The sequence below is a fragment of the Natrix helvetica genome (assembly GCF_964273705.1).
Source record: "Natrix helvetica genome assembly, chromosome: 1".
Taxonomy (NCBI): domain Eukaryota; kingdom Metazoa; phylum Chordata; class Lepidosauria; order Squamata; family Natricidae; genus Natrix; species Natrix helvetica.
Window position 1 is genome coordinate 121,484,269 of NC_138548.1, and position 24,619 is coordinate 121,508,887.

Below are 24,619 nucleotides of genomic sequence, written 5' to 3' on the forward strand. Positions count from 1 at the left end.
TGCGGGTTTGGCGCCCCTGCCATAAGCTGATCATTAGTCTGGGTTCAAACAACATACCAAGTTATGCTCAGCTGTTTTTCCAAGAAAAAAATATATGCTTAATGGCATTTCATCTACTCACAAGGTTATCATATTTCCAGATTTAGATTACACAGTAAAACCAATCTCTGAATGGTTTAGAGCAGAATTTCCCCAACCTTTCCAGATTTGTGGACTGGTGGGGTGAGGGGTGGGCTAGTTCTGTACAAGTGCACGCAGCTCCATTTGCACCAGTGGCATGCACACTAATCATCCACTGCTAGCGCAAGTGGGGATGCATGTGCATGCTTGCCTGCTGTTTCCGCGGCCTAGTTGTAAACACCTCAAGACCCACTAGTGCACCATGGCGCAGAAATTGAGGACCCCTGATTTTTGGCAGGAGTGAAATTCAGCAGGTTCTGGAGAACCGGTAGCAGAAATTTTGAGTAGTTTGGAGAACCAGCAAATACCACCTCTGGCTGGCCCCAGAGTGGGGAGGGAATGGAGATTTTGCAGTATCCTTGCCCTGCCATGCTCACCAAGCCACGCCCACAGAACCGGTAGTAAAAAAAAATTGCATTTCACCACTGGTTTAGCGTATCGTGTGAATATGATAACAGAATATCCCGGGCATCTGGAATGTCGGTATAATTACTCACTTCTAGTCTTTGCCCTTTGGAAATTCCTAGATGAGTCAAAAGCTTCTGGTATATGTTTTTGCTTCAGATCTTTGCTCTGGAAGGAAAGCACAAAGAGAAATATAGAATATGAGCAAGAAAGATAAACCTATAGAGGAAAATGAATAGTTGCAAGAGAAAACAGACGTGTTGGACCAAAGGGCCTTGCAAGATTCCCTGGAACCTAATGTCAAGATTTGTACGGTTATGACTTAAAAGAACCTGCTCCAACTCCAGCGCCTAAAAGGCCAGTTGTCACCATCAGCTATACAAATAAACAAGAATACTTTACTAATGGGAATCAAAGGTAATCCTTGACTTGCAACCATTCATTTGGTGACCATTCGAAGTTTGAACAGCACCGAAAAAGTGACTCATAACTGGTATTTATACTTACAACCATTGAAGCATCCCCATAATCATATGATTACAATTTTACTATTGACAAGAGTTGACAATACAAAGAGCAGTGAATGGAATGGATTGCAAGGAGAACCTCATGGGATGAAGGGAGATGGGTTACAACACACACACACACACACACACACACACCAGTGAGATCCATTTTCTCAACTTTTGAAAAATGACTACACTTGAGTTTTTCTGCTTTACCTACCATTCCAAAGACCAGGTTTCAAACTTCTGCCCCTCCACTAAACAGAGCAGTGCCCCGTGCCATTATATTATGGCTCTCTGGGAGAAAATAAAATAATGTTACTGGGGAATTCTGAAGAACCGTAGGAAATGGGTTGTACCAGTCTGTTGTGGCCAAGAAATGCCAAGTTGATCCTACCCCCTACGAGTTACCCAATTATGCTGTCAACAGGATTGTTAGCAAAACAGACCCAATTTTACATACTGGTACTTTGAAACTGTTCTTTTGAAAACTCCAGGAATTCTGCAAAAGGAAGGACCCAAGTAAAAACGCTGTTCACTGAGATGAGTAAAAATAAAGAGAGAGGTAAGATTATCCTTTAACCTCTGATTACAGCTGGTTTTTGTTTTGTTTTTAGAAAAAAGTATTTTCCATGTAACAGATTTGCACAAAGACAACATTTGTTCCAACGTATAGGAATGAGAAAAATACCTGACTACACTTAGTTTCTTTGTCAGTATTTAAGTTTCTGGAGATTATTATCTCTCTGCAATCTTGGGGAAACTAGAATTACTTTGTGTTAGAGGTACTTCTAAATAGAGAAGATTGGGATCATCTTGGGATCTGCTTAAACTGAAAGCCTTATCTTTCTATATCTTTATCTATTCATTTCTCTAAAATGCTGGGTTCCTTTCAGCCCTGTGAGTTCGGTAGCATTTTATTTTTTCCCCTCTGCCACTGAATTTTGTAATTAAAAGATGTCTTTATGCTTTTTCTTTTCACTTTTTTGAAAATGAGATTTGATTTGATTTAACTGTGGAGATATTGCTCTATCACCCCACAAAGGAGATGAGCCAATGGTGAAATTCAATTTTTTTTTACTACAGGTTCTGTGGACGTGGTTTGGTGGGCATGGTGTGGTGTGGTTTGGCTTGGTGGTCGTGGCTTGGTGGGTGTGGCAGAGGAAGGATACTGCAAAATCTCCATTCCCACCCCACTCTGGGGCCAGTCAGAGGTGGCATTTGCTGGTTCTCCAAACTACTCAAAATTTCCGCTACCAGTTCTCCGAACTACTCAAAATTTCCGCTACCGGTTCTCCGAACTACTCAAAATTTCTGCTACCAGTTCTCCGAACTACTCAAAATTTCCGCTACCAGTTCTCCGAACTACTCAAAATTTCCGCTACCGGTTCTCCAGAACCTGCTGGATTTCACCCCTGAGATGAGCAAAGTCCAGTAATATACCTCAGTGATTTAAGGGTAGGATGGGGCTATAGGGTTTATTTTATTTTTATTACGTTTTCCTTGGTAGGAAGATGCCCAGACTGCAGGTACCCTATCTTTGCATACTTTGAGAGCTGCTAGAAGGGGAAAAGATGCCAAATATAGGTAGTCCTCGGCTTATGACCAGAATTGGGATCAGAATTTCTGTTGCTAAGTAAGGTGGTTGTAAAATGAGTCATAGCCAATTTTATTACCTTTTTCCCACAGTGCTTAAGTGAATCACATGATGATTCTAGCTTCCCCCATTGACTTTGTTAGAAGCTCACTTGGGAAGGTGGCAAATGGTGATCACATGTCCCTGGAACACCACAACCATCACAAATATGTGCCTGTTGCCAAGCGCCCAAATTTTGATCACATGACCATGGGGATTCTGTGATGATTGTAAGCAGGATGACTCGTCGTAAGTTAATTTTTTCATTGCAGTTGTACGTAACTCTGAACAGTCCCTAAGTAAATGACTGTTAAGTGGAAGGCAACTCCCTTGAAGGCAGAGGGTGGCATAGAAACCGCATAGAAAGGGAGGAAGCTGTGGGTGCCAGGTCTCCAAGTACTTCGGGGACACAGGGCTTGAGATCGTTCAGGTCTTTCACTTTATAGTTTCAGCCATGCTGGTGCACCTACAAATGCAGGTGGGACATGTCTTTGAGATGGGATGGTTGTCTCGAGTCCATGCCACTGGAATCCCAGCAAGACTAGCCTACAGTATTTGCAGGGGTGGGTCTCTATACTCGGTATCAGTTCACTGCATATGCGCTTTGCGGGCCGCACATTGCTGGTGCATGTGCGGTTGACTAAATATTGTTCTGTACATGTGCAGAAACATGCCGGCAATGGCATAAGAGATCAGGGAACCGATTCGGGGGCATGGCAAGCCTGGGTCGCTGCCGATTCTGTGACCCAGGCTGCAATTCCACTACCGGTTCAGCCAAACACACCTCTGAGTATTTGCCAGCTGTCTGAAGAGAAACCAAATATGGAAAGAAAGACCAGTCATAGTTCAAAACCTCTGATGGAAATTTTGCTCTGCTGTAATGAAAGACAACAGGCAAGCAGGGCAAGAATCTTCTAGCAGCCTCAGTTGACAGACATCACCAGGCCAGATCTGAGATACACAGCCAAGTGTTGTGACAACCTTACTTGAGCTACTTGCTTTCGATCTCTCTCTCCCTGACCTTCCTTGCAGAATTGTTGTGGTGATAAAGGCCCTAAGGGGGAAAAGGGGGGAGTGTAAAAAAAAACAGATCTAGGTTACAAAAATTCAGACAATTTCTAGATGGCAATGAGATTGACGTTTTCTCTATTCCTCTGCTGCCATGATACCGATTTTCGCAGCCCAGTCACCTAGCCATAAATAACTGCATACGTGTAAATATATATCTATGGATACATTCATCAAGCATATAAAGATGGGTAAAATGCTTGATTAGTAGATATTGAGTGCATGATGCTCTTCAACAAGAAGATGCAGTGATGGAAAACTTTGGTACCTAAAGCAATTAAAAGTACACAAATCCCGTCCCTGTAAATACGATAACAGTCTAGGTAAGAGAATAGCCTGTAGGGTTAGGAGAAATCTTCAATGTCTAAGCAACTGAGACTTGTTCTTTAGTTCTTTCTTTCTGCTCTTGATTTCTCTTAGATGAGCCACAGAACATGAAGACCTCATCCAGGACTTTTGGCATTGTCTGAAAGAGCTAGATGAGGTCTGGTTACTCCTGAACTGGAATGTCGCCAACTTTCCACTAAATAAATCATGAATGGTCTGCTCAACAGTCCACGTGGAGCATTGCCATTCACTCCCTTCTGCCATTCAAAGAGCCAGGAAGGTAGCCAATGCCACAGGTGGGGTCCAGCTTTGCTGAAATACAATCAGCTTTCTAAGCTGAGAGAGGGGATGGCGCATGTGTGAGTGAATCATAATGGAGAGTAAGGCTTAAGGGAGCAAATGCAGGTATGAGGATGGAAACAGAGACAGCAGAACAAAGAGAAAAAAACCCTGCAAATAACTAAACATTATGCTGGTCTATGACCATAATAAAGATTTGCTTTGCTTGGCTTTGATTCCTGAACAGATGTAGCAAGCAGCAAACAGGGGTTCAGAGATAGTTTTATCAAATACTTTCTTTTTTAAAAAAAAATAGACTCTACTAGCATATGATTTTATCTTATTCCCAGGGTATTGTTTCAGTCTCTTTTCTTTACTGCATTACTTTCAAAAATAAGTAGATGTTATTTAAACGCCCAGGGACTCCGTAGTGTTGCTCAAACCTTATCCTGCAGGCATTGAGACCTCTTGGGTTTCCTACTTCAGGGAGTTGTTTTACCTTGTTTGCATCATTAGTGAAAAGCCAATCTGGACCGGGTCATATGTCTGACCTGATAAGCTCAGATTCCCTCTACATCCTCCGGCTTCAATCTCGCTCCTTACAATAATAAGATGACTTATTAGGTAGGTTTAGGTTTTGATGGAGAGCGAGGGTGAGCTGTGACAGAAGCCGAGGTCCCCTCCTGCTCACATGGGACAGTCTCCAGCCCTGGGAAACAGAAGGGATGATCCAATCGAAGCAGGGACAGCAAAGAGAAAAAATGCCTGAAGGAATGGGGAAATAAGGGAGATAAGGGAGGGGAAGAAAGGATAGGAAACAGGAGAAAGAGAGAAAGAAAAGGGAGAGAGAGTGTTTAGAGTGAGTAGGGAAAGTGATCCCAGAACGAGGAAAACATTGCAGAGAAAAAATTAATGGGAAAAGGAGTGAGACAGTGGAAGGTATATGTAGCTGAAGGGTATTCTGAGATATTTGCATTACTTTGGATCTAGAAATATAACACTATGGCAGTCCGGCTAGGAGTGTGTGCCTTTGGAGAGGACAGATGCCAGCAGAGTGGTCCACAATAGAGTGGGCAAGCAGGTAGCATAAGGAACAGAACTGGAGCAACTGGAAACAGGTGAGAAAGAATTAGGAATATAGGTCAACATCACATGGAATGTGCCTATGAGAATGGGAGCCAGAGAGGAAGGCCACGGCAGTGGGAAAGGGGGCTGGTCCTTGCCATAGATCATCTTCCCCAAAGAGGGAGTAAATAGCAAGAGCTCCAAAGGAGGATTGTAGCTCCTTGCCAGTCTTCAACATGTTCTTTTTCCTTCGGGAGACCCACCGGCTGAACAGTGAGACATCACACCTGCAAGCATCTACTACCCGACATGGTTCTCAGAGGCAGTCTAAGAGTGGACTCTTCCGAAGGACAAGCAGTCGGTCCCATGAGGAAGACCGGCAATCCATGCAGCGGCCCAGGATCAGGAGCACTTCTGACCCTGCCTCAACCACCGCCTCTGGACCCCTCTCTCACACCCGCTCCCAGTTGGGTGATGGAGCAATCTTGCCTGCACCCAAGCCAGAGGACAAGTCATTGCAAGAGGCTGTCGGAAGGACCACCTTGGCTCACGCAGAAGATAAATGCCTAAGTATCGGGGATATGGAGCTTAGCCTCACCTCTGTCTTTGGGCAGGTAACTAAAAAAACTGGGAGCAGATGGGGGAAGCCATGACAAGGAAGAAGAGTGGGCCATCCAGGAAGTGGAGGGGGATGAAAATCAGGGAATTTGTACTTCAGGTCCAATGGAAGAAAAGCTCAAATAAGAGAAATTCCCCAGGTATCAATATTCCACCTTCTATTGTTGTAGGGTTTAAATATTTTATCTTTTTATATAAAAAGAACCATTCTAGGCTTTTCCCCTCTTTTTATTTTTTTCATTGTTTTCCTGCAATGTCCCAAGTTAGCTCAGGGTTTTTCAGCATTTGCTATATTGGCTGGGGAGTTAACCATATATGGGAAGTCGTAGGCTTGTTACTCATTACTTTGGGATCAGCTGAAGAAGTCTGGAGGCCAAGATCTGGGAGCATAGCAGAGGTGGGCTCCTACTGGTTCGGACCAGTTCTGCCAAGTAGGTAGTAACTCGGCTGGCCATGCCCCCAAACTGGTTCTATTGGCGGCGCCTATCTTGTTTTTTGCTTTTGCGCATATGCAGAAGAATTTTATACCTACTGCGCATGTGCGTGTGGAGCGCGCCCGAAGTGTGCGCGCACCCGAAGTGCATCCCTGAGCGAACCAGCAGTAGAAGAAGCTGGAACCCACCCCTGGGGCATAGGCTAGCTCTTCCACAGAACAGACCACAAGGATACTTACATAGTGGAACCAAAATGTTGCACTGGAAGTGTGCTTTCCATTCTGCCATGGTTGTTAAAAGGCTTGCAAAAGGTCATTATTCTTTGAGGAGCAGAGCAAGGGTGGTGGATTTGGCTGTCAGATCAACAATTCATGTCACAATGTTGCCTTTAAAACGAACAACATGACGCTAAGGCAAAGGGGAAAGTGGTATAGATGGTCCTTATTTAGCAACTGCCTCACACAGCAATCATTTGCAGTTACAGTAGTGATGAAAAAGTGACTTTTCATCAATCCTCTCATTTACGACCTTTGCAGGTCCATAAAACAAAGGAAAGCTGATCATATACTCAGTTGCAGTTTCACTTAGAGACCACTTCACTTAACAACCAAGTTACCAGTCTCATTGGGGTTGCTAAATGAGGATTACCTGTATTTAGCTACAGCACTAAATGAGCAATAGAGGGGCTGGATTCAGAAGACTTGTTAGACACTGGATTGACACAGTGCTGGTATGAACAGGTTGTAGTTTATCAATAGTACATGGCTCGTGGATGGTTGGCAATAGCAGGTAGAGATTTGTAACATAGAATAATAGAGTTGTAAGGGACCTTGGAGATCATCTAGTCCAGTGGGTCTCAACCTTCCTAATGCCATGACCCTTTAATACAGTTCCTCATGTTGTGGTGACCCCCAACCATAAGATTATTTTATGTTTTCCATATTTTTTCAAAACATTTGCAACATCTCTCTCCCAATTTCTGTCCTGAATTAGTGTTATTTCTAACAGATGTTCAGCTGTAGTGAGAATGGCCTTGACTTGAGTGTCTAAATACAGTGGATTTCACTAGCTCATTCAGATCTTGTGCCAGTTGATACATTTGACTGACACTCTTGGTGATGCATGTGCTACCTTGTATGCCCAATGATGCTGGTAGGGCTACAGCATCTATATTCAGTGGAGTGGAAGCAGTCCATCCTTCTTGCAAAGATTTCAAAATATACATGATTGTCACAGAGAAGAGTATAGCCACATATACTCTGACAGAGAGAGGGGGGGAGAAGTTTATGGGCCAGGGACTTTCTGTTTGCAGACCTCTGATGGGTTTTTGGAAGGAGGCAAGAGGAACAAACTATGGATAATGTTTTCCTTTCTGGGATACTGCGGTGCTCAGAGGAAGAGATGCCTGCTTGCCCCTACATCCTCTGTTTCAGCACCATCTATTATTGAGTTTTGCATAATCCTGAGGATTATGGTACTACTCTACGCCTTTCCCCCTCCATTTACTTTCCCTTAATATTCTAGATATATTCAACAATAAAAACCCTGAAAATCCTCAAAGAGACTAAACCTCCTAGAAGAGAATCACTTGTTACTATAAAAAACCCACTGCCATCCGCGCCAGCTGCCTGCAACCCAATGCTCTGCTCTGTGGGATGGGGGGGCTTTAGAAGCCATGGGCAACTGCACCAAAACCCTTGGCAAGCAGCTCTCCAAGGTAGGGAGAAAAAGATGGAGGGGTGGGGTGGGGCCCTCATCCTGTTGCATTCCCATTTTTCTGTCTGGCTCCTTGCATGTGGCTGTTTCAGCACGTTTGTCTACTTTTCTTGTTTCACTGTGTCTGTCCATCAATGTCTGGATTTCAGGCCTGAATTCTCTTAGAAAATATGGCAAAATGTCCCTACTTGGTGAGTGTTTGTGGAAAAAACTCTTTGCTTTGCCCTGTCTCAGACTAACGGGGCTTGAGGTATCATCCCAAGATCCTTTAGCTGTAAGTAAAAATTCTCCAAATTGTTAGAATATTTTACAGCAGAGTAATTCAGGAGGCTGAAAATGGCCCTTTTCTTTCTCCCTGTTTTAATCCTTAGTTTAGCAGCAGATCTATTTCTTACATCCAGTGAATGGAGGGAGCGAACAAGTTATAACCCAGGACCAGAAAATATTGGTTAATGGAAATGGGTCCCATTGTTTATGCTCAGTCCCACATTCTTGCATTTGCTCAAGGTCAGTCATCTCTATTCTTGATGACTAGGTGAGAAGAACCAGCCTGTATCCCAGTATTTGTGTGCCATTTCTGTACATTGCTGAGACTATCAAATAAAGGAAATGGAGGAGAAGATAGTATTGTTCAGTGAAGGAAACAAAACATGTATGTTGAAAAATTTTTTGTAGGTCTAATAGTAGAGAATCTATGTAGCTCAGGGCTGAATTTTTAGATTCTTGAAGTTCTCTTGGTTGTTTTCCTACAGATGTTTCATTACCATGTTAGGTAACATCATCTCTAGGCTTATGTTTCTGCCTGTTGTCCAGAGTCATATTTATGTAATTGCCAAAGCACTCTAATTGTAACTTTTGAAAATCTTTGATAAAGAGAAGACATTCAACCAAAGCTAAACAAGAACCAAAAAAGAGAAACTGCCAAAAGTTTTTTTTAAAATTTGAAAGCATGAGGGAGATCTGTAACCAAACTCTCATGAACAGGTCAGCCCAGTTTCTATCTCTGTCTATGTTGCTTCAGTATAGAATTGCGTAAATAAGCACACTATATGATTTCATAATCCCCTTTTTGTCAAATTGAAATTGATGGTTTGCTGGGCATTTTTGGAAGAGTTTGAAAAATTTAAAGTTGTATGCTTATGTGGCAAAGAATATTTACTCAGAGTTAGGGCATTCTTTTACACCACCCATGTTTTAATGACTTTTAAGGAATATTTTACTACATCAGTTTTACTTCTGTTTAACTTTTATATGCGATGCTGGATAGAAAGTATAGACATTTTAATGCAACACACATGAAGGACATCTGGTTAGGAAAGAAACATAGTTTGCTGAGAGCCCTGTTAAAAATTCATTGCCCTCCTCGGCAAACCACAATTCTTTGAGATTCAATCTAAATCTGTAGGGACAATATGTAGGACGAAAGGCAGAGAGATTATTAGGAAAAATGAGCGCACCTACTCTAAAGGTGTTATTATTAGGATCTATATTTTGTGCTTGAGACATTGGTGTATGCATCCCAGCAGTATGACATTTTGGAAAGAGTGGAATATGTATTCTAAGTCTCCCTAAAATCCTGTGTATGCATTGAGTAGGTGCCATGAGCATCATCTATGGCAGAGGTGTCAAACTTGCGGCCCATATGCCGGATGTGTTACGTGCTGAGCACACCCATGCCCTGTTTAACGAAGGGGGGGGGGGAAAGTCACAATATGTCATGTGACGGTGCCGTGATGACATGAGTTTGATACCCCTGATTTATGGTATTAGGAAAATACACTTGCTTGTACTCCAGCATGGACCCTGCTGCACTGGTGTTCTGGTGTTATAAACAACACTTTAGACTCCCATTAAAGATTTACGGAAGGGTTGTGCAGGTTGAAATATACTGTATCATCAGCTGGCTGACATCACTTGACAGATGTTAAGGTATTTCTCAGCTGGTAATATTTCTCTGTCGTTCCTTGTTTTTCTTTTTATTCTTGTCCCTTTTTTCCTTTCTTTCTGTCTGTTCTTTTCTTTCCATTGCATTCTTTCCTTTCCTAAAATTTCCCAAGAGTCAGGAATCTTAAGCCCTCGGGCGTGATAGGATAAGGACTTTAATCAAACATACCTAATTGCAGGCTATTGTAAAGGAGAATAAGCAACCCTCAGAAGCTTTTGACTCCCCAACCTCTTCTAACAGCAAGCTGGATGAAATGGCCGATGGCACACAGTATCCATCTTTGCAGAATTACTCAATGCTGCATGGCTTGGTGGGGCCAGCCTGCATCTTCTTGCGTCAGAGCATCGCGATCTCATTGAGCGTACGTACTCTGCTTCTCCTGTAGCTGCCACCATATCTCCATTTTCCGCAATGACCCTCTGCCCTGCCGGTATGATTCTCCTCACTTACCCTCTGTGGAGTTCCCCCACTGCTCCATTTTGAATTAGCTCAACCTTCAGAGTTTTCTGCTCCCTTGGAAATCTCACTTAGCACCTTTTTCTACATACAAATTATAAACCCCCGGATATATAAAAGTGTCCTTCATTGCCCCTATGTCAAAAGCTCAGAAACTGGAAAGATTAAATAATGATTAATAAGGCTATATTGATACGCAGCTGTTTCATGCACATTATGTTACTGCATTCTCGACAAATCCATAATATTTACGCCATGCCATAAAAGAGGAAAGTGAGGTTACTGGGGTTAGATGCTAAAGGCTACTTGCTAATTCGTGGCAAAGACAATCTCCTATTTTGAGACTCCACAATGAGCAGATCAATCTTTTAATAGCAGCTTTTGAACGCTCCTCCGACTAGATGAACCCTTTTAACATATTACCATACTTTACCTGCTCAATGTCAGTGTCCACAAAACACCCATTTTTAAAAGGAACTACAACCCATGACCCATTGGGTTATCCTTCTTTCCACTTATAATATAGGCTGGCATTCTTTCTCTCCCCCCACCTCAGGATTCCCAGAAGAACCCTGGGAAAATGTCCTCCTTCACTTTGGCTGACCCACGTATTACATGCCACTTTGCTAGGAGGAGTGGGAAAAAAGACTGTCCTGAACTGTGATGTAATTTGCACCTGTGCTCCTCATCCTGGTGTGTCCCCAAGGGCCCCTCATCTACGTTGACCAATAGCACCCCCCACTGCCAGCCCTTCTTCACCAGCAGGCATCTGAATCGCTCCTCATTATTCCTTCACCACCCACTAAGGAATTTTAAATTTCAGCCTTGTTTCCAAAGCATCCAATCACCGATCTCCTGTCAGGGTTTGCCGCCAATTGGATGCAAAGGGTATGTCCCTCTCATTTTTCCTTGCGCCGTGCATCCTATGGCTTTCAGGAATGTGTAGTTGGAAATAACAATCACAATGACTGCGGCAAGCAGCAGCAATGCTACAGTGGCCACCGCTTTGCTAATACAACTGGTGAAAGATCCTTGAAATTTCAATTACGTCAGAATAATGGATCCTGGATTCTGCATGCATTCTTTAAATTAGCCCATTTCAGGTACCTTAACTCAAAACTTGTTGCAAAATGTCCTCCTTCTGATTCACTGTTTTGCCCAACTGAAGGTTACAAACAGATGGGGGAATCAGACATCAAAGGCATTCAAATAAGCATCAGTTGCAAACTGGTTTTTTCTTTTTTCTTTTTTTGTCTTTTTACTGGCCTCTACTCTTGTTCTCTCCTTAGGACCGAAAGCTTCGAACAGAAGAAATTGAAGGTAAAATGAAAAATACGGTACTTTCTCATAATTATTTTTAGGTCTTTTCAAGCTCGGCTAGGCTGCACTCTGCTCTGAAATCTAGGGCCCTGCAGACAGCTAAGAAGGTTCTTCAAAAACATGTCCAGAAACAGGCGATAAACTGATAGCTGAGGGCAGCCTAGAGATTGGCACTAGTGATGCTTCCCTTTTAATTTTGATATGCTCCCCCCTGCTTTGAAAAACAGTTCTTAATCCTGGACTGAATTCATTCCATGCTGTTATTTAAGGTATTTTTATCTTCCTCTCAATCTACCTCTCACTTCCAAAGGAGTCTCAGAAGAACCCACAACTGTTTCTGCAGAACTGAAGCTGAAGGGCAAAAAAAATATATGGTTACCAGATAATGCCAGGCCTCCTTCATCCTTCTTCTCTCACTGCTGTTAGAAGGATGTGGTGCCACTATAGGCATCACCATCCTGTATGGTAGTGCATTTTTGCCATTTTTGCCGTGAAAAGTTTCACAGTTCTAATTTTGTATAATTTTATCATTTTGCCTGGGTTCATGAGCTTTTTTTTTTTTAACTGAGATTACTTTTAATGGGAAGCAGATTAAATCAATGGTACAGGTAATATAAATAACAAATATTCTTCAATAAATGTGGAGTGCAAAATCAAACACTATTTTGCTTCTGTAATGGAGGAGGTGTTACCCTTTAATGAATGCTAATAAATTAATGGTAATTTGAAATTTTTTTCTCAGGTGTGAGGACCTTTCTCCCAGCTTACTTTTCAAGAATTAAAAGCCATTGAAAGATCATGGTTATGGGTAGAAATGTTCACTGTATATTTCATACCTGAAGTAACACACATTGCTGTCTAAAGGGAGCCTCATAAGACCTAGAATCTAAATCTTCATTAGTCAACCTGCCTGCTAAGAAGGGGAGTGCTGCTAAATGAGAATTTATTGTGCAGCTACACTCTCTTGTTTTTAAAACTTTGTGAGACCAACTGACATTTGCAATTCTTCCACTTTTCCCATCGTTTTCTTCTCCTGCAGAACTTCAGTTAAAGATGGCAATGTTGAAATAATAGCACAATTTTTAAAGATGAGGAAAGGAAAATACATCAAAGCGGGAAAAACAGTCCCAGGGAAGATCAGTTTTTTCCCCTTTCTAAAATGCTTGTACTTTTTATTTAACAAAATAAAACTAGTGGAAATCTTTTTAAAATAAAAAAAAGTTTGCTTTTCTATCATGAGTCTGGATTCTGGAGGATGTGTAAGGCTATCCATTATAATAAGATTTGTAATGATTCAGTTGCAATGGTGATGGCTGCATTGCTGGAAGATCTGTAAAACCAAGTTAAGGACAGATTGTTGTGGAGGAAATTATCTATGTGGTTGCTAAGAATAAGAGTTCACTGACTTAATTGTTTCTAGTCAAATTCAAGAATTATTGTTTAGTAAGATATCATCGGCAGAGAATCAGTTGCTAAAATTTTTCAATCCCACCCCTGCTTGCAAGTCTGAAGGCACTTGGCCCCTCATGGCACCTTTAATTACCAGAGAACTAGGGAGGGTCCCATCTGAGATGCTTTCTCCACCTCTGTCTTTCCTTTAGATTTAGTTCTCTCTTATCAGACTGTTGTCAAGGCTGCAATTCTTCCTCCTGTCTCCAAGGTTTCTCACAGCCCATTACATTGGAAATAAGATAAAAATACAGAGTTATTGAAAATACACATTTCGGTTTAAAAGGAATTCTCACTGAAAGGACTAAACAATTATATGAAGGGCTACATTTTGTCCCCTGGTATAAGGACTGGCAGGCAGGCTGCAACCTTGGACCAGAAGGTGGGGATAGGGGTTCACCTGCCTATTAATTGTAATTTGTTATAACAACTTTTATCCTTTCAGAGCTCAAGGAGGCTTTTCGGGAGTTTGACAAAGATCGTGATGGGTACATCAGTTATAAGGACTTGGGAGAATGTATGCGAACCATGGGCTACATGCCTACTGAAATGGAACTCATAGAATTATCTCAACAAATTAGTAGGTACCTTCTTCTCTAAGTAAACCTAATGCCTAAGGAATACTATGCAGTAGGGGATATCACATTGAGAAATGTCTTCCAATTATGAAGGAATAATAGTTATAGTCAAATAAAAGATTAATAATGACAATAATGTATACAAATATATTAGATTGATAATATGAGATTTTATATAAATTGTAAGAGGATTATGGAGAGGATGCACAAAGGTTTTGTAACCAACCGACACACTGGATGTAACTGGAAGATGTTTTTATGTTTTATGTTTTGTTTGTGTAAGTTTGTCTTTAAGAAATAAAAATTATTTTTTAAAAAATAAAAATAAATAAATGTCTTCCAGTTACATTTAATGTAGATTCTGGGCTTTTCCTCACCCTGCCTTTTTATTTTGAGTGCTGGAATTATAAACAGTGATACCTTTTCGCTGCCTCTCATTCTTGAATTGCTTTTACAGCACAGATGTTAAAACTGACATTCATCTCTTGATCCCTCCCAATCTTTCATCCACCTTGTTATGAAGAGCACCCTTGAAATTATCTGCTACCTTGACTAGGAATATCTTAGGCTGACAAGTATTAATGGAGGTATTAATGGAGAGAAAACCAGAACAGCACAAACCTGACAGCCAGTGTGGTCTAGCAATTAAAAATGCTGGTCTGGCACCGTAGAGACCCACTTTCAAGATCTTCCTTAGTCAAGAATTACTCAGATTGATGTTGAGGCAATCCCTGTCTCTCAGCCCAATCTACTTCAAAGGATTTTCAGGGTGGAGAAAAATGACAGATGGGCACAATATGTACAGATCTGTGAACAACTAGATGAAAGATAGCATATAAATTAAACAAATCAATAGAATCCCAAATCTTAAATCTTTGCTAGCATTGCAAACTGTACCTAGAAACCCATGGTAAGAAATGCAGGGTCTCCAAAATAGATGTCATATTATCCTGTAAATGACCACCAGTTAGCAAGCAATCTACCAGCATGTTGAACTAACTGCAGCTTTCAGGTGGTCTTTAATGGTAACCCCATATAAACTATGTTGCAGAAGTCCAGTTGAGTGGAATAAGTAAGGGTATGAGTCATTGTAGAAACCTTTGGGGTTCCTTTTTCTCACCTCCACAGAGCTTTACTGTTTTGTTTTGTTAGCGCTTAGACCAAGGTCACTTTTAAACCAGTACCATTTTATTTCCCAAATCCCTCAAAAACTCTTTGAAGTCAATCCCTAATCATTTCCCCTTCTGCCAGCATTGAAATGCTGAGAATAGCAGAGAATGCCATAAACTGATCAGTTTTTCCTCAGGATGACCAGTAAGGAAAAGCCAGACAAACAAATAAAATTCAAACTGCTGCAGTTCCTGGAATGAAATCTTTTCTCACACACACATTCCACTCAAATGAGAAATAGCTACGTAGCAGTCCCGGAGTGCTCACTTACCTGTTGGAAATGCAACCAAAAACATGGAACATACTAACATATGTGGTGGCTGTGCACATCTGCGAAAAAATATTGGGAAAAAAAAAGATTGGCTAGAGGAGATTACTACACACCAAATTGCACTAAAACCTGAATTATTTTTGTTAGGAATTATAAAAGGAAATTATGAAAAAAATATTAGATAATTAATTCTACACATAATTATGGCAGCGAGAATTACATTTGCACAAAACTGGAAAAATAATTATACACCAACAGAAGAAAATGGAATAAAAATTTTTTGGAATGTGCAGAGATGGATAGGCTCACGAAAGAACTAAAAGAGAAAGAAGAATCTGAATATTACTCCATATGGGATTTATGGTATAATTGGCTAAAGGAAAGGGGGGGGGGAGCAGGAAAGCAAAAAAGAAAGGAAGAAAAATCAACAAATTAATAAACAACTACAAAACTGGAAAATGATTAAAAGATAGAAATACGAGATAGACTATAGCAAATAAATATTACGTATACAAAACGATTCAAATGTAGTAAAGGCTGTTATACATAGAATATATAGAATATTATATATAGAATGAAAAAATTGTATGAAATAATATAAATGCACATATATATAAAGTTATAGTTATACAAGATTTATTTGTATAGATAAAAGAATCACAGCAGATATGTAAAAAATGTAATGTGTTGCAAAAATGTGAAGTTTGTACAAACAAAATAAAAAGTTTAAAAAAATAGTGGAACCAACTGCTGATGAAGAAATATCTGGGTCTTTTCCTAGCCATATGTATGATAGTGTTGCTTCAGACTATAGGAAAAGCACAGAAAGTATCAGAGCATCACATGCTCTTCAACAGAGCTGGCTTTAAAGATTCAGTTCAAGAAAGGAAATGTCTTTGATGTCATTATGGTCATAAAATAATATTCAGCTTGCTTTATTACTATTGAATGTTAAAATAAAATTCCAATAATAAGAAAGAGAGAAATAGCTAGCACCCCCATTTCCCCATCCATGTTTTCAGTTTGAATTGTATGGATAGTCTGGATGTTGTTGTTTAAACAATCTGAACAGTTGCTAGAAAAGGAGCCACTCTGGTCTCTACAGCTTCTGTCAGGGGGTGTCGACGGGGATGTGGGTGCCTTTGGGTATCTCAAAAAAGTCTAGATGGCAGCCGCTGCTATGTAATCAAAATCTCACCCTGTGGAGACCCCTGGATTTTGCTGAAAAGATTGTGAACTGTGATGCTGCAAGGGCAGCAAGTTAGCTATTTTGCAGCAAACTAAGGCTAAGGTGACCAGACGTCCCGCTTTTGGTGGGACGGTCCCAATTTTTAACAATTTGTCCCGCATCCCGCATCATTTTTAAAAAGTCCCGATTTTTGGAAAGAATGCACGACAAGCTAGGGAACGGCAGGAGAACGGGAAGGGAATATACGGTTTTCGGTGGCCATGTGGCTACTTAGCCAGGATCAATGTTCCCTCTAAGGTGCGCGGCTGTGCACATGGCAAGAAAACACCACGCAGCAGTTTGCAACTGCCGCACAGTGATTTCTACTGTCACAGGCTCCGGAAACAGGGGAGGTCCTTTGCAGGCGGCTAGAACTGGCCGCCCGCAAAGGACCTCCCCGGACTTGTTTTGATGAGCGCGAGGCAACTGACGGTAGTTTGCGCCGGCCGCAGCTGCTCAAACTATTGTCAGTCACCCCGTGTTCAGCAAAGCAAGCCTGGGGGGGGTCCTTTGTGGGCAGCCAGTCCTAGCCGCTTGCGCCTGGCGCTGCGGCTGAAGTGAACCCCCAAAGCCCCCGCCACCACTAGAATAACTGCTGCTGCCGCCGCCTCCTCCTCCTCCTCCTCCTCCTCTTCCTCCTCCTCCTTCAACAGCACCACCACATTTGCTGCCCGACGCTGCAGCTGAGGTGAAGCTGCCAAAGCTCCTGCTGGTGCCCCTGCCCGTGGCAGCAGTGCCTCCCCCTCCACTCGGAGTGCCTGAGCTGGGCCCCACATTACCCCTGCCCCCTCCTCCGCCGTGCTTTTGAGGAGCCATGAGGCCGTGGGAACCAGTAGGAAGGTGGCGTGGGGGGCGGGAGCAGGAAAAAAACGCCTCATGGCTTCTTAAAAGCATGGAGGAGGAGGTGGCAGGGGTAACGTAGCTTCACCTCAGCCGCAGCACCGGGCAGCAAATGTGGTGGTGCTGTTGGAGGAGGAGGAAGAGGAGGCGGCAGCAATTATTCTGGTGGCGGTGGGGGCTCATCGGCATCTTCAGCGGCAGCCCTGCGCCCGGTGAAAAAAACCGAAGATGGAGCAGATCCACGCAGATGATGTCGCCGCAACATGACTGGAGGAGGAATTCTGGGAGTTGAAGTCCACAAGTTTTAAAGCTGTCAGGTTTGAAGACCCCTGGGTTTTTTCCCCTAAAGGGTTAGGGGTGCAAAGATATAGACCAAATTTTAAATCAAGAACACCCCCCTCCGGTCAATGGTGTCCCGCTTTACCAATGTTAAAATCTGGTCACCTTAACTAAGGCACTTTTCCCAATGGCTCTAACCATGGTGGTTGGTTGCTGGGCTAAAATGGGTGAATTCAGCCAAGATCGATCCATGTTGTTTTGACTTTTTCAAGACCATTGCAAGTGTTCCCAGGAGTCCCGTAACCCAGGCAAAGCAAGTAGATGTGAAATGAAGAATAACGCTTTTTCCGCTTCTTTTCTGCAGGGACAAGCAGACTGCAAAGCTCCAGGGGGCTATTTAGGTTTTTCTCCCCTACCTTTTTTTCTCAGTGATTGCCTTGAAACAAAAGATCCTTAGAGGATAAACAGAGGTGGGAGGTTTGCCTTGAATTCAAGAGAAGGGGTGAGGCAAGAATTTCCATCAATGAAGAAAAGAACCATGCACAAACAGATTGTTTCAAAGCATTGGAAATAGTAATACTACCCTTGCTGCAGTTGCAGCTGAGCTGAAAATACTGGCTGAGCTTATTGAAAATAGACAATGGGATGGGATGGCAGGGGCCAAAACCTTTTTCAAATGAGGATAGAAGCCTCACATTAGAGATGTCCTGGTTATGCTAAGGAGAAACTACTGACTGAGTAGACTTTCTAGCAGGGTTCAAATTCTGATTATTTAGAAAGCACCTGAGGGCAGGACAAGAAGCAGTGGATGGAAACTAATCAAGGAGAGAAGCAACCTAGAACTAAGAAGAAAATTCCTGAGAGTTACAACAATTAGTGGAACAACTTGCTTCCAGAAATTGTGAATGCTCCAACACTGGAAGTTTTAAAATAGTGATTGGACAACCATTTGCCTGAAATGGTATAGGGTTTCCTGCTTGAGCAGAGAATTGGACTACAAAACCTGCAGGGTCCCTATTATAGATTGGTAACAGTCACTTTACTCCTGTATATTTTAAATAAATATACAGAATTCACATAAAAGGGAATTCTGTTGGAGGACATGATAATTAGAAAAATGAAATTCACTTTCTCCCACTATGGCTCATGATATAAAACATTTAACTTTGTGTTGCCCTGTTTCTTCTGAACATGCCTTTATATGTCTACAGCTGGAGGAAAAGTGGATTTTGATGACTTTGTGGAACTGATGGGCCCTAAGCTGTTGGCGGAGACAGCAGACATGATTGGGGTTAAAGAGCTGCGGGATGCTTTCAGAGAGGTGAGCTACAGTTATAAAGATGAGAGGTAGTAGTATTATATGCATGCCCACTATATTCCCATAATACATTATGGGTGAATACGTTAATAATGATTTACTGAATAAACCACATTTGGCTAGTTTTAGTCATAGACTGTTGCTTACAAAACAATTCTGGTTGAGTTAACACACTCAGCCATAAATAAGCAAATCACACTGAATCATAGAGTGGGAAAACCATATGTGACAAATTGCATGATCACATACGGTGAGCAAACAGTGGCTGATAACTACAGGTGAAACTCAAAAAATTAGAATATCGTGCAAAAGTTCATTTATTTCAGTAATGCAACTTAAGAGGTGAAACTAATATACGAGATAAGACTCATTACATGCAAAGCAAGATAGTTCAAGCCGTGATTTGTCATAATTGTGATGATTATGGCGTACAGCTCATGAAAACCCCAAATCCACAATCTCAGAAAATTAGAATATTACATGCAATCAATAAAACAAGGATTGTACATAGAACAATATCGGGCCTCTGAAAAGTATAAGAATTCATATGAACTCAGTACTTGGTTTGGGCCCCTTTTGCAGCAATTACTGCCTCAATGTGAGGTGGCATGGAAGCTATCAGCCTGTGGCACTGCTGAGGTTTTATGGAAGACCAGGATGCTTCAATAGCAGCCTTCAGCTCTTCTGCATTGTTCGATCTCATGTCTCTCATCTTTCTCTTGGCAATGTCCTATAGATTTTCTATGGGGTTTAGGTCAGGCGAGTTTGCTGCCAATCAAGCACAGTAATCCCACAGTCATTGAACCAGGTTTTGGTGCTTGAACTATTTTGCTTTGCATGTAATGAGTCTTATCTCATATATTAGTTTCACCTTTTAAGTTGCATTACTGAAATAAATGAACTTTTGCACGATATTCTAATTTTTCGAGTTTCACCTGTATATATTGTAGATGTTTAATTTTGATTAAATTGTTGCTGCCTTGATTATCCCCCCCCCCCCCATTATAACAAATATTCACAATTTTAAGTTACACAGTATCAACAACCATTAAAGGATTTAAATAATTGGTATGTGTACTTTCAAGATCAATGTTTCATCAACCTAAAAAAAAAATCAAATCAAAAAGTGAGAAACTGACACCAGAAATTATGTCCTGGAATTTTTCATTTTAGGTTCAGCATCAACATGAAGAGTGAATGATTTAATCATTGCTAGATGTGCCAAATGATACCAAGGACTCTGAAGATTATTCTCATTCCTAAAAACAGAGGCCCCTATTACTCATATTTTCCTCCAGCTTTACATAAATACAGAGGTTCCACAAGCAGAAGTAAAAAGAAATACCCCAGTTATTTCTTAAGGATATATGAGATTATTCTTACTATTTTAAAAAAAAAACCCCTCTAAGGCTAACTTGTAAAGGAAACAAATCTTCATTGTTTAAATTAAATTTCTCTTACTATGTAAAGTGTCTCTGAGTAACTCTCTTACACTTGATATACATAGATTCTAATGTGATATTTAGGCAAGAAATAGCTTTATCATTATATTTTAGCTTTTTGAAGTATTGTTGTTGCGTAAGAAACCTTCAACCCACCAGACTTTTCTCTGTAGAATTCTGAGGAAAATCAGGGGTATTGTTTTTCTTCAATTTTTCATCTTTGACTAAGAAGCATATCCTCCATATTTTTAACTGCTGTTTATTTTTGACATTCTTCTAGGCCATGCTAAGACCCTACCTTTTAGACTTTCCCCCATTCCTTAGGTAAAACTGATATAAGGGCATATTCTTTATGTATCAAAAGAATTATTAGTAAAACCAACAAGGCATTGCAGAAAACCAATAGAGAAACTAATCAAATACTTGGGAAATTAAGAAGAATCCTCCTTAGTATTCTCTGTTTTACTGGAGTCATATAGGAAATAATGAAATGCTGGACTCCAAGTATGTTGTATATTTGGGGTTTCATCAAAAACAAGTCACGAGTCTGCAGGCAGAAAAAATTATTTATTTATTTATTTATTTATTTATTTATTTAAACTTATTAGTCGCCCCCTCTCCCCACAGGGACTCGGGGCGACGTACACAAGCAACAGTCAGCACAGTGTCGTACAGAGGAGGTAAAAAATAAATAAATAATTACAATACTGAAAAAGGTTAAAACCCCAATAACATTAATAGTTTAAAAACTAAAATTAACAATTAAATATGACCTAGGGGTGGAAAAGTTGTCGAGTTATGCCAGGCCGGCTAGCCGAAACAGGTGGCTGTTTAGTGTAGTAACTGGGAGACTATGGTGCCATTTTGAACTGGGAAAGCAAAATTACAAGTGCTTATTTTCAGGCCATTAAGAACCGTCCTCTTGCAACACGTAGAAACCTACAAATGTTTATTTCACATATACTGTAGCTGTCAAGCTTTTGCTTGAATACATCTAGCAAACAGAAATTCACCATCTCACAGAATGATTGAAGTGTCAACATGCTTTTCTTGTTAACAATACTGGGTAGGGTTTCCCTTCCTGTAATTTAAATGCATTCTTCCATGTCTATGACTCTGGGATGAGAGAAAAATAGATTTTGTGCACATTACCGTATTTTAGGGATTTAAATTGTGTTATCATTGTTTGTTCTCAAGAGTAACATTCACAGTTCTTTCAATCTCTTTTTATAGATTTAGTTTCTAATCCCCAATCATCCTCATGGCCCTGTTCTGAGCCTATTCCAAATTCTCTGAATCCTTCTTAAGTAATACTTCTTATCTGCAACAGCTACCATAGATGTAATGAATGCTTTTTCAGGCATGATTTTGCTTTTGAATCTGCAAAATTCACGAGAGTATACATTGTAATGTTGTTATGTGCAGCTGCTTGAAATGTCTGCTGTATGCAAGCCCGTTTGGATGGGCAGGATGTATATGTAAGGATGTATTGTATTATATTGCATTGCATTGCACTGTATCTACTATTTGTTTACTGACTTACTTATTTATATCCTGCCTTTATTATTTTTACAAATAACTCAAGGTGGCTGACATATCGAAAACATCATCTTCTTCCTGTTTTCCCCACAACCACCACCTGTGAAGTGGATTAGACTGAGAGTGACTGGTCCAAAGTCACCCAGCTGGCTTTGATGACTAAGGAGGACTTGAACTCATGTTTCCCTCTTTCTGGTCTGGTGCCCTAACCACTAGACCAATTGCCATTGTTTATTAGTCAGCTAAGAACAGAAAACAATACCGGGTTCAAATGAGACTGGAAAAGTATGAGAGATAACTAAATGAACAGTGAAATAAGGTGTTTGTGTATTTTTTCCTTCCAGTTTGATACAAATGGTGATGGGCAGATCAGCATAGCTGAACTACGGGAAGCAATGCATAAGCTCCTAGGGCAACAGTTGAACTACCAAGAGATGGATGAGATTCTCCAGGATGTTGATTTGAATGGGGATGGCCTTGTGGACTTCGAAGGTATGACAGGGAAAGTCCTTTGGGATGAAAATTTGTATTTTACAAATAGGGTAGGATGTCTGAACTGAAGCCGAGAAACTATTTGGAACTTGGTTTTGGGAAGGAATATATTGAACAGGCTGGCAGAAAAATATTGGGATTTACCAATTTCTGTTTAATACAGTCAAATAGGGACAGTTTGAAAGCTAAGATTTTTATTTTATTTCAAAGCAGCAAATACTAACCAGAATACCTATATATTATAAGCCTAGCATGGCATTATTTTAAACTCAACTACTATAGAACATTTTATCTTTTCCTATTGGCAGGCATATTTCAACTGGAGAAGATAAACATGTGAACTCAATGGCTGACTCTAAATCTTTACTCAGTGAAGATTTTTAAGTCAGTGAAAAATGGCAAAATCATGTTTTGCTCATGAAGCTCTCTTGCCTCTTGCAATGTATTTATCTTTCTTTTATTCTTTTTTTTAAGGGAGGGTGTCCATTGATGCATATACATTTGTTTCTTGGTCAAACTAGTGTGTGATGAAATACTGTAATATTGGAAAAAATGTGGTGATGTTTTACAAAACGAATATCTATAGCTAACTAGTCCATTCCTACTTCTCAGAAATGTTTTTTTTTTATGATAAATTCTTTTTTCTTTCCTAATGTGCTGACATCCTGGCTCTTCTCCATATAGAGTTTGTACGGATGATGTCTCGCTGAGAAAAACAAGCAGCAATGTAAGAATAAAGTGCCTTGAGAAGGACAATTGCCATATATTCCAGCTTCAATCAATCATGCCATTGGGAGAGAAGGCAGCAAAGAATTTCCCGCATATCCTGTTTTCCGCCTGGAGCCAAGCAGCTATTCCTAAAATCCAGAGAGTTCAGCCAGCTTCAGCAACTTTAAAGATGTTGTGGACATTAACCAGAGGAATACCAGATTTCTGTATTAAACATGGCCATGAACATTAACTCCAACTTCTCATAGATTTCAGATGTCATCATATCTTGTTAACTGTTTGTTGTAACACAGAACTTCTATTTTGTTCATTCCAAGCAGGCTTAACCAACAAATCTCCCTAATTGTTCTGTGTGCATTTGTGAAAATATTCCAAATACCTCTGTTCTACTATAAGAAGGGCTGTTTCTCTTTATTTGTTCTTCCTCTAACAGCTGTTTTCTGTTTCAAAATATATTTTGCTTTCCACTGTGGCATAAATAATATTTCCTCATTTCTGATATGACATATGTCATAAACTCTTAGAAATGAAAGCAAACATACATGTCCCAGGATTACAATGTGAAATCGAATTGGTCGGTCACCAGAACCAGAGATTTACTAACTGGAGTAAAGAGTAAATCTCTGATCCCATTGATCGACCCAAATTCAATTTTGTATCATAAACTCTTCTTCCTAAGCAGAATAGAAATGCAGAGGTTGACTTATGGCCCCAAATAGAATTACTAGGACCTAAATAGGCAGCTGGTTACTCTTAATTCAGTTTTAATGTCTGAATAAAACTGATGATACAAAAATGTTAAATCCACAGGAAGTAGCATCTGTGATCCAGAGGTATATCTATTTTGATGGAGCTAGAATGCTAAAGGATATAACTACAGTACTGCTTCTTTTGTCTAATTCCAGGACATATGTCTTCCACGCACTCCATGAACATATGCTTTGTAGATTGCCCTCTACCATGCCAGAGTACAAAACACAAAACAATGGATAAGTCACAGGAGGACCAATTCTGATTGAATGTTAGAAAAAATATGCTAACTGTAAGAACAGATAATAACCCAGAGGAAGGTAGACTCCCTTTCACTGGTTGTGCTCCAGCAAAAACAATGATTTGTATGAGATGCTTTAACTTGGATTCCTGCATGGAGGAAACTCAATGACTAAATGTCTCCTTCCGGGCCTATGATAAAAATACATTAATCTATTTTATTAGTAATTTTGTATTATATTGGTAATTTTTAGTATTCTGGAAAACCCTAGAAACTCTTGGAAGCTTGCTAGAACTCCCACAAAAAAAATGTTGAACTAGCTTTCCTATTGTGTCTTT

The 24,619-nt window shown here is 40.6% G+C and overlaps 1 protein-coding gene across 1 annotated transcript; it reads left to right on the forward strand.

The window, feature by feature from the left end:
- Positions 1 to 8,193: 8,193 nt before the first annotated feature.
- Positions 8,194 to 23,497, forward strand: CABP2 (calcium binding protein 2; the record flags this gene model as incomplete). The annotated part of the gene is made up of 7 exons (XM_081934379.1): positions 8,194 to 8,235; positions 10,370 to 10,540; positions 11,925 to 11,955; positions 13,850 to 13,984; positions 18,982 to 19,091; positions 22,414 to 22,561; positions 23,246 to 23,497. The coding sequence occupies 7 exons, from the start codon at positions 8,194 to 8,196 to the stop codon at positions 23,269 to 23,271; spliced, it is 663 nt and encodes a 220-aa protein (XP_081790505.1). The 3' UTR covers positions 23,272 to 23,497.
- Positions 23,498 to 24,619: the final 1,122 nt, after the last annotated feature.